This window comes from Pelobates fuscus, chromosome 3, assembly GCF_036172605.1.
Source record: "Pelobates fuscus isolate aPelFus1 chromosome 3, aPelFus1.pri, whole genome shotgun sequence".
Classification (NCBI taxonomy): Eukaryota; Metazoa; Chordata; class Amphibia; order Anura; family Pelobatidae; genus Pelobates; species Pelobates fuscus.
In genome coordinates, this window is record NC_086319.1 from 139,631,312 (window position 1) to 139,646,213 (window position 14,902).

The following is a 14,902-nucleotide window of genomic DNA, read 5'->3' on the forward strand; positions in this document are numbered from 1 at the left end:
TACCCGGGTTCTTGGGAGAACGTCGCCTGCTTCTCCCACAGAAGCTGTCTTGCCTGGGTTTTCTCGGCCGGGCTTAGTCGGTCACCTAACTGTACGAGGCTAGTAAGGTCGGTCTGGGGATCCCTTTCTAGCAGGTCAGGTAAAGGTAAGTTCTCGGGGTCGTCGGTAGCTGGGGCACAAACTGCTGCAACATCCTCGGGTCGTTCCTGATACTCCTTGAGCATGTTCACATGAAAGGATCGTTGTACCCTTTCATCCGAACAGCTGGCTATGAGATAGGTAGTATCGCATACCTGAGCTAACACCTTGTACGGGCCCTGCCAAGATGCTTGCATCTTGTTTGCCTTCACAGGTTTGAGCACTAGAACCTTCTGCCCAACCTGGAAGACCCGCTGTCGAGCACCCCGATCGTACCATCGTTTCTGTTTCCCCTGGGCCGCCCGGAGATTTTCCCTTACCATCAGGGATAGTTTCTCCATGCGGTCCCGGAGTTCCAGCACATACGGTACTATGGGGGTCCCTTCTTGCTCCGTCTCCCCCTCCCAGTGTCCTCTAATGAGATCTAGGGGTCCACGAACCCTTCTCCCATAGAGTAACTCAAAGGGGGAGAACCCAGTTGATTCCTGGGGCACCTCTCTGTATGCAAATAGCAGATGAGGCAGGAATCGCTCCCAGTCTCTGCAAGTGTCAGTAAAGGTCCTCAGCATCTGTTTGAGGGTACCATTAAATCGCTCGCAGAGACCGTTAGTCTGTGGGTGATAGGGTGAACTAAGTAGCGGGTTGATGCCGCACACCTTCCACAGCTGCTGGGTGAGCACAGCGGTAAATTGGGTTCCCTGATCAGAGAGGATCTCCTGAGGGAACCCGACCCTAGTAAAGACTTTAACCAGGGCATCAGCAACCGTCTCTGCCTCTATATTAGACAGCGCTACTGCCTCTGGGTAACGGGTGGCGTAGTCTACCACAGTAAGAATATATTTCTTACCGGATGGACTAGCCCTGGCCAGTGGACCCACAATGTCAACGGCTATGCGGGAAAAGGGCTCTCCAATGATAGGCATCGGCTGTAGCCTAGCTTTTGGATGATCTCCCCGCTTACCTACCCGTTGACAAGTGTCGCACGTGCTACAATACATCCGCACATCTCGGTTAAAATTGGGCCAGAAAAAGTTTTGGGTGATTCTATGAGCTGTGCGGTGGGAACCTAGATGACCTGCTAACGGCACGTCATGCCCAATCCGCAGAATCTCCTGCCGATACTTTGCAGGTACTACTAGTTGTCGTTTCTGCGGAGGGGCATTCGGTTTCGGGGAAGGTTTCGGGATCCTGTACAGCCTATCCCCCACCCACTCGTAGTGTTCCCCACCTACTCCTTCTTCCCCAGCGTCGGCCCTGGCTCTGTACTTGGCTAACGTCGGGTCCTCCCTAGTTTCCTTCCCGTACATCTCTGGGGTATCCCAGCCGAACGGGGCCTGGTCTAAGGTACAAGTCGGGGTAGAGAGTCTTACCTGGGTCTCAGCAGCAGGTGGGCCGGCCTCAGTGGCACGGGTCTGGGCACGGGTCGTAACAGCGTCCACTGCAGCGGGGCCCATGGGAGCAAAGGCCGAAACCAGGGGGGCCAAGTCGTTGCCAAGAAGAACATCAGCGGGTAAATCCTTAATGACCCCCACATTCACGTGTCTAGCGCCCACTCCCCAATCCAAATGTACCCGGGCCACGGGTAGGCAAAATACTGCACCCCCGGCTACTCGTACTGCCACGGTATCCCCGGTATGTTGAGCTTCGGACACTAGGTGCTTTTGGAGCAAAGTCAGGGTTGCACCAGTGTCTCGTAGCCCACTGGCTTCCTTTCCGTTGACCTTTACATTCTGTCTGTGGTGTTGTCGATTGTCCTGGTGGGCAGCCTGAACAGGGTCTGCCTCATGTAATATGCCCCAGCATTCCTCTTCCTCTACACAGTGGACTGCTGGAAGAGGTGCTTGGGGGCCCCCGTGGGTTTCCTCCAGGACTGGTTCCTGTTGGCACGGTTCATCGGGCACTCCTGTCGCCTGTGCCCTAGCTGATTGCACAGGAAGCACCGAAGGGGTTCAGAGTACTCTCGGGCGTTAAACCGGGGTGGACGTTGGTACTGGGCAGACGGAGGGGGTGCGGATGGTCTGTTTATGGGAGGCTGATACGTGGCAGCGGCTGGTTGGTATTCCGCTCTGGCTGTGGCCTTGGTGATGGAATTGTCCAGTCTGCGAGCGTCAGTGTACTCATCGGCCAAGCGAGCCGCCTCGTGTAGAGTGGAAGGCTTACGGTCTCGTACCCACTCTCTGACCCCTGTCGGCAATTTGTCGAAACAATGTTCCAATAAAAACATCTGCAGCACCTCTTCTCCCGACACCGCCTGGCACCCTGCCATCCAGTGGGCGGCTGTGCGATGTACCTTGCAGGCCCATTCCACGTATGAGTCCCCAGTTGTTTTTGCAGTGTCCCGGAACCTCCTCCGGTATGCTTCGGGTGTAACGGCATACCGGGCAAGTAAAGCTTCCCTGACGGTAACATAATCCCCGATCTCCTCATCCGGAATAGCCCGAAAAGCGTCGTTGGCCCGGCCGGATAACTTGCCGGACAGTATAGCAACCCAGTCTGCCGGGGGTACCTTGTGCAGGGCACATTGCCGCTCAAAATCCGCAAGGTACCCGTCAATCTCTCCTTCGGTCTCACTGAAGGCTTTGAAGGCCGCAAATGGCACTTTCTGTTTGTCCCCCGGGTTTGCTGTGACTGGGGCCGCTGCAGTACCGTTTTGGCGTAGCAGGCTGGCCTCCACAGCGGCTTGAACCTGGGTGACGATCTCCGCGGAGGGGTTGGGGCCATAATGGGCCAGCCTAATTCTTACCGCCCGGTCAAATCTTGCCTCCTCGGAGGTTCTGTCGTCTGGGCTGGGTCCATTGGTTCCCTCTGCCGCTGGTACTCCATCCATTTCCAGCAATAAAGCAATAATGTCCCTCTTCTTGAGGTTACTGGCCTGTCCGCCCCTTTGTTCCAATAAGTCTTTTAAGGTAGCTCTTCTCAGGTTTTGGTATTGTAGTTCCATTTATTCTTGGTCGTAGCGGTTTCTTTGGGCGTTGAAGATCATCCCGTCGCTTACCACCAGTTGTTACGGTACCACCTTCCGAGCTCCAGACACAGTCGTTAGTCACTTGTATTCCCGGTTCCCCCAATAACGAGACCAAGCTCCATTATGAGGGTAAAACATGAACTGAGGACTGGAACAGCCAGCCTGCCTTTTATTTACATTTCACACACACAGGCCACACCCAAGGGGAGGCATAAAACAACCACTGGCATCGATGGTACATCCCACACATTCCCTCCCCTTGGTGTGACACACAATCTTATTATACAGGCAGTTTAGAATATATTTTTATACAACTTTCATAACTCCAAATCCATCCATCGTATTCACATAAAAGGCACATATTCAGATTCAGCATACTTAAATCATAAACAGTCTCAAAAATCACACCAATCCCTTCAGTGAATCCAAAGTTACTCGAAAGTCCGTTTATGACCGACCGCAGATACCGTTTCGTGCCCAAAAGAGTTCCCTGGATTCGGGCTATACGGTCGGTCACTTGTTGGCCTAAAAATGTCTACGTCCCGTTCGAAGTGGATCGGTACTTCGACTTACGTTGTACTGTCGAAGTATCGTCGATAGTACGGGTCGGCGGATTCGAAGTTAAAATGGCCGCCGCCACGTGGCCCTTTGTCCGATGTCGGCCACCTCGAGGACTTTGGTAGCTTTAGCGCTTCGTTGGTTTCTGCTGTATTTGCAATGTCATTTGTACAAAGTCACAACCCTCCGCAGGATCTCTCAGGGACCATAAGTACTGGGCAAATCAGACGACCCCAATAGGTTTAGTCCAGCGGGATGGGTCTGTCACAGCAAGTCTCTTTTCAACTATGTAACTATGTGCCTACTGTATGTAGGCATGACGACTAAAAACCTCAAAATTAGTGAACACTGTAGAAACATCAAAAAGGGATATTTAAATCACTCAGTCTCTAAACACTTTTGCACGCACAATAACGATACTAAATTACTAAAATATATAGGTATTAAAATATGTGTACTCCCATGAAGAGGTGAAAACATAAAACACATTCTAGGCAAGGCTGTAAAGGAATGGGTATTTAATTTAAAAACTTTAACCCCCTCTGGTTTGAATGTGGACTTTGATCTGTTCAAATTTATTTAATTATGTGTAACTACGCTATATGTATAAACTCTCTGTTTAAAAAAAATGATCCGTGTTGATTTAAGCACTTTCTGTGATTACGTATTATCTAGTTTTTAATAACATCTGACATTTTTAGATGTCACACCTGAATTATCAGCACCTTTTTGGGGTGATTATATTAGTTGTTTTGGGGCTATTCTTACTCATAGTTGTTTTCCTACGGCATTATGTATAAGAACACCCCCACCACAACTACTTTACACCCCACTGTTTTAACTCTTCACTCATTTTTATAATTTGCATTATTATATTTATATTTAATTTGATTTGATTTAAATTTCTCTATTTACACCTTTAAGATTTATTATACTTGCATTGTGGGAATGTCTTTATTCTTTTTTCATTTATTTATTCTTATTTTTCATTTTGCATTTTGTATATGTATCCCCCTCTAATATGGCCACTATAGCCTCTACCCTACGTTAGGCTTTTGTTACTACCCCTTTCCCCTACCAAGATGGTCGCCGAGATTTATATTCATTATTTCCCCTCCCCTCCCTACTCTATTTTTGTCCGTTTTTATTGTCCCTATACTCTTAGTGGACACTCCACTACTTGTTTTTATCCAAATCCAAGGTCAGCAAAATGCCACTTTTCGACGACCTCGCGTGCTACATACGGGAAACTACATCTCCCAGCCAACCTACCGGACGGCATATTCAGCTTCTGTGTGCTGCCACAACTTACTACATGCTCGTTTTTAACATCCAATAAGATATTAAAGGTCCAGTACCTAATATCTATCTATTCTATTGTTTGTCTTTATTATACTAATGTATGTTGATTGGATGATCAGCATATGACATAATTTTGGCGCCCATTTTAAAGTGTCCTTCCCCTATATATACTTCTACTAGCCAGGTTGCATGTTTTTTTATGCCATCTGAGAAAGCCTTATTGGTGAAACATGTAATGGTTATTTTATATTGTGTATTTTAAGATCTATTAAAAGTTTTTTGGTTACTTACTTACTTTTTATTGTATTTTTATGCACTTCCATTATTTTTGCTTTCCTGGCTTTTTACTGTTGTTCCTGCACTTAAAGAAATCCCAGGTGGGGATCATTCCATCAACGCTTTATTAATAGAGCAGTGTTTCTGCTCTACACTTGTAAGTATTATTTTAGTTATTTTGACCTACTTTTATCCAATTGAGAGCACTATTGTCGCCTCTTGTTCTCCCTTTTTGGAGCCTTGGATGACCAGACGGTGTTGACAGACGCATATCCCATAAGCGAGGATTGTGTAGCTGTATGCCCTTCACACCAGAGCTGGCTATAGCTCTTTTAAATGTGAGTTCTTTACCTTCTATCATTATTTTTACCCTCTGGATTTTAGATGTATTGCACAACCTTCTTTTGGGTTGCTGCCTACCCCATATTGTTTGTTAATCAGCGCTGATTTCCTTGTATATTTTAAGTTATGGGCCAGCCTGAAGTAATGGTATCCATGACACCAAGTAACATAAAGACACTCTGGCTCTATCTGTATTATAGTGTTTACCTGTTTTATTATATTTATAAATATTTTAGTTTTTTAATCTTAATAATACATTCTTTATTTTTCATTTTCATACTGGTGCTTTGGATGTTTTCTAATTTACCTATTTAAAGGGTAAATGTATCTCCCAGACTGATACATTTCTGTAGTATGGACCTGCAGGTGATAGTAGATGATCTTTTTTTTATATCAGGAGACTGCTTGTAGTGACTTGAGGGGGGATGTGCAGTGAGTCACTCCCTGTCAGACTTGAATAAAGAAAATAAGACATTGGGGAGAGGAAAAGCCTAAGAGATGAGGAGTAGGTGACACAGGGGTAAGTGACACAGGAGGTCAAAGACACAAAGGGGCTAGTAAGAAATACAAAGGGTGTAAGAGACACAAATGAGGTAAACATATCAGAGGTGTAAGGGGGGTAGAGACACAATAGGGACAAAAGAGGGGGTAAGATTCACTAAAGGAGTGTAAGATACATTACCACCGGGTAAGACATATAAAAGGGAAATATGAAACACACGGGGGTAAGAGAAACAAAGGGGCTAATCCTTCAACATTTTAATCTTAAAATGCCCCAAGACTCAGTTGAAGGAAGCTTTCTTGAACAATTCCCCCATAGCCCGCAAAAAGTCAACCCAGAAAAATGTTAGAGTATGTGACAAAAGAGGACTTAGAAGGAACTCTACATACATTTGCCTTTCCTGACAATCTCTACCTGGCCTATGAGTTTTGGAATAATTTTAAAGTCTGCCATACAGAGTTAAACGATTGCATATGTTATTCTCAATTCCAAAATTTGGATTGTCCTGATTGCTCTCTGTCAACAACCTGTGCCCTATTGGATTGTTATACTGACTACTCTAATTTCTGGAAGCCTTGGGCTTGGCCTGTCCATGTTTAGATTAAGCTCAGCCATTCTAAAGATGCTACAGCAAACAATACAAAATACCCCATTTGGAATACTTGCTTACTTTTGAAAGTGGTAAGGTGCGGAAAGCCACTTTGTCGAATTTCAAAGTTTGAAAAGGGCATTTAATATTTGGCTGTGCATCTTCCAAAAGAAGAAGAAAGCAAGTACATGGGGAGAACTGTTCATCCATTAATGAAAAAAACAAAATATTAGGTAACAAAATATCCTTTAAGTGTATGTGTATCTGCATGCACTGGCGTACATACCGCGGTCGCAGGGGTTGCAGCAGAGTAAGCGCAAGGTGGGGGGGGGCACGGATCAATTTTCGCACCGGGGCCACATGGGTCATGTGTACGCCACTGCTCCTACTTCTGATGCTCGCCTTAAAGACTTCTCTAGGGCTGCACCATTCCTATGGAACACCCTTCCCCTCTCTGTTAGACTTTGACCGATTCTCCTCTTCTTCAAAAAGTCTTGAAAACTTTCTTCTTTAGGAAAGCATATCAATTAAACTGTGAACAGCTTTCTCTCCCCGCACCTGATTCCTCTAATGCAACTGTCATCAAAACAACACAGAGCCCTCAGTAAATATTATCCTAGAAATGTACATTTATATCCTAGCCTTACCTTTTGTGTCACTATACTTTTTTACCCCCCTCTTCTAGCATGTAAGCTCATTGAGCAAGGCCCTCAACCCCTCTGTTCCTGTGTGTCCAACTTGTCTGGTTACAACTACATGTCTGCTCATCCACCCACTGTAAAGCGCTGCAGAATTTGTTGGCACTATATAAATAATAATGTAATAATAATAATAATAATAATAACATACCCCACTCCTTCTTGCATGTAAGCTCATTGATCGGGGCCCTCAATCCCTCTGTTCCTGTGTGTCCAACTCGTCTGGTTACTGTCTGTAAGTTCACCCATTGTACAGCGCTAAGGAACTTAATAATAATAATAATAATAATAATAATAATAAATGTTTAACATTGTCTCACAAATATAACAATGCCCCCATGAACAGGTTTTCTACGGTTTTGGTGGAGTCACATTACATGCCCCTTTTGAAATTTGAACATTTGATAAAGTGATTTTCTTGGGTTATGTCTCCTTTGAGATAGTATGGCATTCTAGGAAAGAAAATAAAACACATGATAGTATACTATTTTCCAAAGTAAGCAACCAAGGATACTCCAAATTGTGTTTTTTGAGTTGTTTGGTCTAGCCACTTGTGATAAATCACAAATGTCCCAACAAACAGCATCCTAGGAAGGTGAGTAAAGGGGGTGACCAGTGATGTAATTTCCTCTAATCAAAGTGGATGGACCATCCAGAAAGAGGGCAGATCTACCCTTTTACTAGCAAGTGAATGCACTCCAGGCTGCCTTCCAATCAAGCAGGACCAACCCACCAAGGACATACATGGTGTAGTGTAGTGTAGGCGTGTCTAATGACAAATTCACATTATGCTTTTTGAGTTCAGTTCCCTGGTGTCCCTACAAGCGGGAGACTAGAAAACAAAGTCAGTATGGTGGGATAAAGTCCAAATATCAGACTGTCTTGTGGCGAAAGTTACCTCGCCACTAGTTTTTGGAGGGGCCTGATTTCCCGCCTCCTGCCCTGCGACTATGGCCCTGGGATGGATAGCCCTTTAAGGAACTGAGTTGGGGCTTATGGACTTATATTCTGCTGTTTCTGGCCCTTTAACTGTTTTGTACAAAGGATTGGTACTTCGATATGGCACTTTGGATACAGACGAAGTGCCGAAGTAGTCGAAGTGGCCGCCATTAGACAGTCGAACATGTGGCGGCGGCCATTTTAATCCAGTCGAACGCGGTCAGTGGTGTGTGCCGTCAAATCCCTGGAACGGAAACCGGACACACATTTTATCATACACCGCTGACCTGTACCTGACACTGCAGCTGGAGACTAATTCCCGACAATTGAACACCACGGAAACGTGAAACCCCGGTTTCACTTCGACATTTTGACAGAAGTCGAAGTGCGTTCAACGATTCGAATGCCGCCTTTGGATGGGATTTTGTTTCTTTTCAGGGCAGAAATAGACCGACCACACGGCCTGAATCTGTGGAACTGTTTTGGGCATGCAAACAGGCGTGCGGTCAGTTCAAAGAGACTTTTTCAATATCTCGTGAACCACTGAACCGATTTGTATGAATTTGTTATATGTTTGTCCCCAAGTTGTATGGTTCATAAAAATATATTTATTCCTGTGTGATAAAATATCATAAAGTTATAAAAATGCATAAAAATGTATACGTTTTAGCTTGGAGATAATTGAGTAGATACAGTAAGAAACTCAATTATCTCCCAGGCAGAGGGGCAGGAATCTATGGGATGTAACCGTTGTCTGATTGGTTAATGCCCAATTGCCTGTGGGCATCTCCCTTGCAGGGGAGCACTGCATAAAATCAGAGTACCTGCCATTAAAACATCAGTTCTACTTCACACTCAATCTAGAGTCCTGTCTCTTATTGGGGGAATTGCTATATCACTAAAAGGGATTGCAATGTTCTGCATACTCCCTTAGCTAATCACTACTAAGCTCTTTTAAGAGCTTGTTCCTGCTTCACTGTCTTGGAGGAGAGGTTCACCCATTGGAACCTGGAGCCTTGTCATAGGACCAGGGTGGGTAGGAGACGGCGAGACCCCAACCAAGCTGCGGCGGTTCGTGTGGTCTACGGTGGTTGTTGTATCTGGCGGAGCGCTTGGAGCCCTTTGTAAGCGCCAGGAGCATCCTTCAATGGAGGTACCCAGTCGGGGTGCCAGGTGATCTGTTACATGCCTCACCAAAAAACAGACATGAATTCCATTTAAAAAAAAAAAAAAAAAAGTAATAATCCTGATATGCTTGAGTACACTAAAGTCCTAAAAACTGCTATGTTTCACTGCGGGTTAATCCAGTCTCTAGTGGCTGTCTCGTTGACAGCCGCTAGAGGTGCTTCTGCGATTCTCACTGTGAAAATCACAGTGAGAAGACGCTGGGCATCCATAGGAAAGCATTGAGTAATGCTTTCCTATGGGCGGTTTGAATGAGCGCGCGGTTCTTGCCACGCATGCGCATTCGGAACTGAGAGCCGAATCGGGGCGGAGGAATCCCCAGCACCAAGGGAGTCCGACGCTGGAGAAAGGCAAGTGCTGAAGGGGTTTTAAACACACACATACACTCTCACGAACAGACGCATACACACTAGCTAACAGACACACACATTTACTGACAGAGACACACTCAGTGACAGACACACATTCACACTCACTTACAAACCATACACTCACTGAGACACAAACTAATACACACACTGACACTCACTAGCAGACACACTCAATAACAGACACACACAAACTAACACATAGTAACACACACACACAAAAACTAACACACTCACTGACACACTAGCAGACACACTCAACAGACACACACAAACACACAACTAACACACACTTAGTGACACACACACAGTAAAACACATGCACATACTGACACACAAAAATTAACACACATATACACACACACGCATATATATATATATATATATATATATATATATTTTTTAAAATATGATCCCCCAGCCTCCCTACCGTTGGGGGAGTGCTGAAAGGATTCCCTGGGGTCCAGTGGGGCTGCCCGGTGGCCGGTCCTGCATCATATTCCGGCTCTGGCATCAGTGCGGTGTGCGAGGGAGCTGGGCAGAGAGCACTCAGGGGAGAGTGCTCCCTCGCGCACCCACCAACCCGCCGGCAAAGTGAAGCCACTGCCAATCTCAGGGGGCCCTGGATGGCTGTTCATTTCCTTAACCTTAACCTGTCCAAAACAGAACTTTTTATTTTCCCTCCCTCAAGTGTTGTAACTACCTTGTCTTTTTCCCTTGTCTGTTTCCAGCATCAGTGCGGTGTGCAAAGGAGCTGGGCAGAGAGCGCTCAGGGGAGAGTGCTCCCTCGCGCACCCACCAGTCCGCTCGCCCGCCGGCAAAGTGAAGCCACTGCCAGCCTCAGGGGGCCCTGGATGGCTGTTTATTTACCTAACCATAACCTGTCCAAAACAGAACTTTTTATCTTCCCTCCCTCAAGTGTTGTAACTACCTTGTCTGTTTCCCTTCAGATCAACGGCGCTACTATCCACTCTACCTCGCAGGTTCTCTGCCTAGGTGTTCTCTTTGACTCTGATCTTGCCTTCACCCCTCATGTCCAATCAATCACCAAATCCTGCCACTTCCAAAAACATAGTGTGCCTGGTCGCAGCCGCGACCCCTGCGACCGCGCTTTGTAAGCCACTGGGAAGGAGTAAGAACAGAGGTTAGATGTAGGTCTCTGGTAGAGCGTAGGGGCCTAGACGGGACATATTTGTATATTAGGGAGGATAAATAGGTCAGAGCAGCATTGTGTAGAGAGTTGTAAACAAGTATCAGGATCTTACATTGAGTCCTATATCTTATGAAAAGCCAATGTAGGGACTGGCAGAGGTGGAGGCATGAGAGGTGCTGGCGGACAGGAAGATGAGCCTTGCCGCCACATCCATTATAGACTGTAATGGGGCAAACTGGAAACATGTAAGACCACTGAGAAATGGATTACAGTAGTCAAAGCGAGAGAGGACAGAGGCATGAACTAGCAACATAGCTATATCTGGCGTTAAATGGGCTCGGATGCACACTATGTTTTTGGAAGTGGCAGGATTTGGTGATTGATTGGACATGAGGGGTGAAGGAGAGACCAGAGTCAAAGAGAACTCCTAGGCAGAGAACCTGCGAGGTAGAGTGGATAGTAGCGTCATTGATCTGAAGGGAAACAGACAAGGTAGATATAACACTTGAGGGAGGGAAGATAAAAAGTTCTGTTTTGGACAGGTTAAGGTTAAGGAAATGAACAACCATCCAGTTGGAAATAGCAGAGAGGCAATCAGAGACATGAGTCAAGAGGGGTGGTGAGAAATCAGGGGAGAACAGATACATTTGCATGGTATCCTCATAGAAATGATACTGGAAGCCGAAGGAGCTGATGAGTTTACCAAGGGAGGCAGTGTAGATTGAGAACAATAGGGGACCAAGGACAGATCCTTGGGGAACCCCAACAGAGATGTATTGGGGAGAAGAGGCAGAGACAGAGAAAGAAACACTGAAAAAGCATTGGGAGAGGTAGGAAGAGCACCAGGAGAGAGCGGTATCTTGTAGACGAGATTATGGAGGATGAGAAGAAGCTGTTGATGATCAACAATGTCAAAAGCAGCAGAAAGGTCGAGGAGAATTAGGATAGTGTAGTGGACATGAGATTTTACAGTGATAAGATTATTGGATACTTTGGTATCCAGATTAAAGCGGGTCAAGCAGAGAGTTGGATTCCAGGAATTCTGTAAATCTCTGTGGATTGTGAAATCCATGGATTTTATAATTGAAAAAAAAAAAAAATATGAAAGCATCAACACTAAATGTGGACAGCATTTTAATAAAGTAGCTAGACCATGCAATTTAAAATACCCCATTTTTAATACCCTTGGTTGTCTTCTTTTGAAAGTGGTATAAAAATTCAATTTTATTTTCTAAACTTATAGTCTCAAAAGTGACATAGGCATAGAAATTTGCTACAAATTTTCATGTATAAAATAAAAAAAATGGGCAAGGCCCATGTTTGGCACTGTAACTTTCCAAAACCCCATAAAACCCTGGAGGGGTGTATTGTATTCATGAGACATCATTTAACACAAATCTGGTTGCTTCAAAAAAATTATATGAACAGTAAATGTGGCAAGGTTTTGTGACTTAGTGGCTTTTAAAAAAGACTGTAAAGACCCATTTTGGATAATCCTGGGTTGTCTACTTTTGCAAATGGTATGCCATTGTGGGGGTAATTTTTTCATACTGTCTCAAAAGCTCAGCAAATCAATTTAGAAAAATTTGATGTGTAATGTGGCGGACACCCTGAAGGGTTTCTTCGCCAGAGATGTTCTGTTCCCTCTAGTGTGAGTGATGCAACAATAATCCCAAGTAGAGATAATCCAAATTAGTGATATAGCTGGTATAGTTTTCTCCCCCAAACATGAGATGAGGCTCTATGCTGGGGATGAACTGACTTATTGGAAGCCACACACGGCCTTTCATGCAACTCCCCATGCATTTTTCCAGAGTGACATAGCAGGGGAATCCCTCCCACTTTCTTACTGTACCTGAGAGAGAACTGCTGAAAACAAACATCTAAATTAAATTATCTCTCAGGTACAGAACATGTACAGTTATTATACCCCAAAATACATACAATACAAACAGGTACCCACTCAAGTCCTATATCCCTGCATAGCCTGGAATCTGAGCACCCAACATATCCAGAAGCGCTCAGATACCACAAACGCAGCGGAAATGCCACTGGGGTATAGTTCTGACCGACTGCACATGAGGCTGCTGCCCAGAATAGTTCCATGGAATTGAGTGGTCGGTCTCTTTCAGGAGTACAGAAGTACACAAAATTCCAAATGGAAACATCTGTCTGTATACTGGTTATGTTTCCCTCATTCGAGAGTAAGCTCCCACCGAATGGTGTTCTTTAAAGAAAAAAGATAGACGAACAAAAGTGAAGGTGGAAGTTGACCAGTGTTCAGGCGGTCGAGTGCCCAGTTTTAGTTCCATGCACTCGATGATGACACCGCTGGTTGTGTTTGCGGGTCAAGGTGGCCATCGCCAAGTGTTCGCACATACGAACAGCGACCACCCAGCTGTCTGTTTAGAATATTGCAGTTAGGGTTGTTAATAAGGTGCTGACAGGGGTGACAGGGGTGACAGGGGTTAACATGCAGCACACTCTGCATGTGGTTGGTGGTCTGGTCATTCGGTGGTTTGTTCAGCAAGTGAACAGGGAAATAGTAAAACTGAAGGTGAATGCAATCTGAACAAACAAGGGAATGGAAAGAGGGTTTTTATAATTCAGGGACAGCGTAGACTGTCACATATAAAAATTTAAATGGGCAAATATTCAGACCTTTAACTAACAAAAATCATCACTGAACACAAATACAAGTGTTTTACAGCAGTGAAACATACAATGATGATGTTATAAACAGTGAAAGTACAGAAAGTGCCTGGTTTGTGTCAAAATGCAAACAAAAAAAAGTTTGGCCTTGTATTGTGACTACTAAAATGACCGGTCATACTCATTTTGGGCTGTATTCTTTTGTAAATGGTATGCCATGATGGAAGTAAATGTCTTTCCTGGGCTACCGTACTGCTTCAAGCAACATAGGCCCAGAAAATTGAGTGTCACATTGTCATGCATGAAGACTGTAAACAATTTACATTTACAGATTTCTTGTAAAAAAAAAAAAGGAATATTACTTACAACTCTCGATTTCTAAAGTACAGTTTTGTTCATCCAGTGGATATCTTCTAAGGTCCATCATGCAAGCTGCTGTCGTAGTGATCCTAGAAAATATAATTATGAGCTATTAATGCAATACTATGATAAATCAAACCTCAAAGAAATCTCAAAACTTTGAAATAATGTAAACATTTTCCATGTGTACTATTTTTATAAATAGGTAATAAATAGTTTTTAAATTATATTATAAGAGCCTATAAGTGCTCTTCTTGTGTTTAATAATAATCAAGTATAATTGTGATACAGGTTAACATAAGTAGTCTTGAAAATACTTCTGTCCCCTCTGTAATAATAAAAATCTAAATTGGAAACTTCACAATATTTACTTCAGAAAACATTAAAAAAAAAATGTTTTTTGTATCTTTATTTACATTTGCACTGATATGACACTGTTGTTGAAAACAATGTTACCCAGAATTTAAATACTCCATTATTTTATTAATTTTGTAGCCTGCATCTGCACTTTTTCTAGTGCCACAATATCCTTCTTTAAAACAAATGCCCAAAAAGAGGCAAAATTACATTTTCATCCCAAGAAATAATTATAATACAAACAATATTTATTATACATGACAATACCAAATACAATGCCAAATACAAAAATATCAACATTATTTGTTATAACCAGATCCTGACAAACATCCTTTAAGCTTATTTGGCTTCCATTATCATTTATTTGTGGATTACACACAAACCTATCTGTCCTCTCCTGATCTCTCTCACTGCCTCCTGCGATTTCCAACTGGATGGCTGCTCACTTCCTTAACTCCTTAAGGATTGCGGACGTACTAGGTATGACCAGCAAAAATGGTCCGTAAGGGTAAGTCTGC

At 44.1% G+C, this 14,902-nt stretch overlaps 1 protein-coding gene across 1 annotated transcript in view; it reads right to left on the bottom strand.

The window, feature by feature from the left end:
* The window catches only part of LOC134602533 (gamma-aminobutyric acid receptor subunit beta-2), a 1,133,816-nt gene that overhangs the window by 578,351 nt on the left and 540,563 nt on the right, over positions 1–14,902 (bottom strand). Inside the window, exon 5 of the mRNA XM_063447493.1 lies at positions 14,034–14,116. Within this exon, the coding sequence (XP_063303563.1) occupies positions 14,034–14,116 (83 nt within the window). The remainder of the gene's footprint in view (positions 1–14,033; positions 14,117–14,902) is intronic.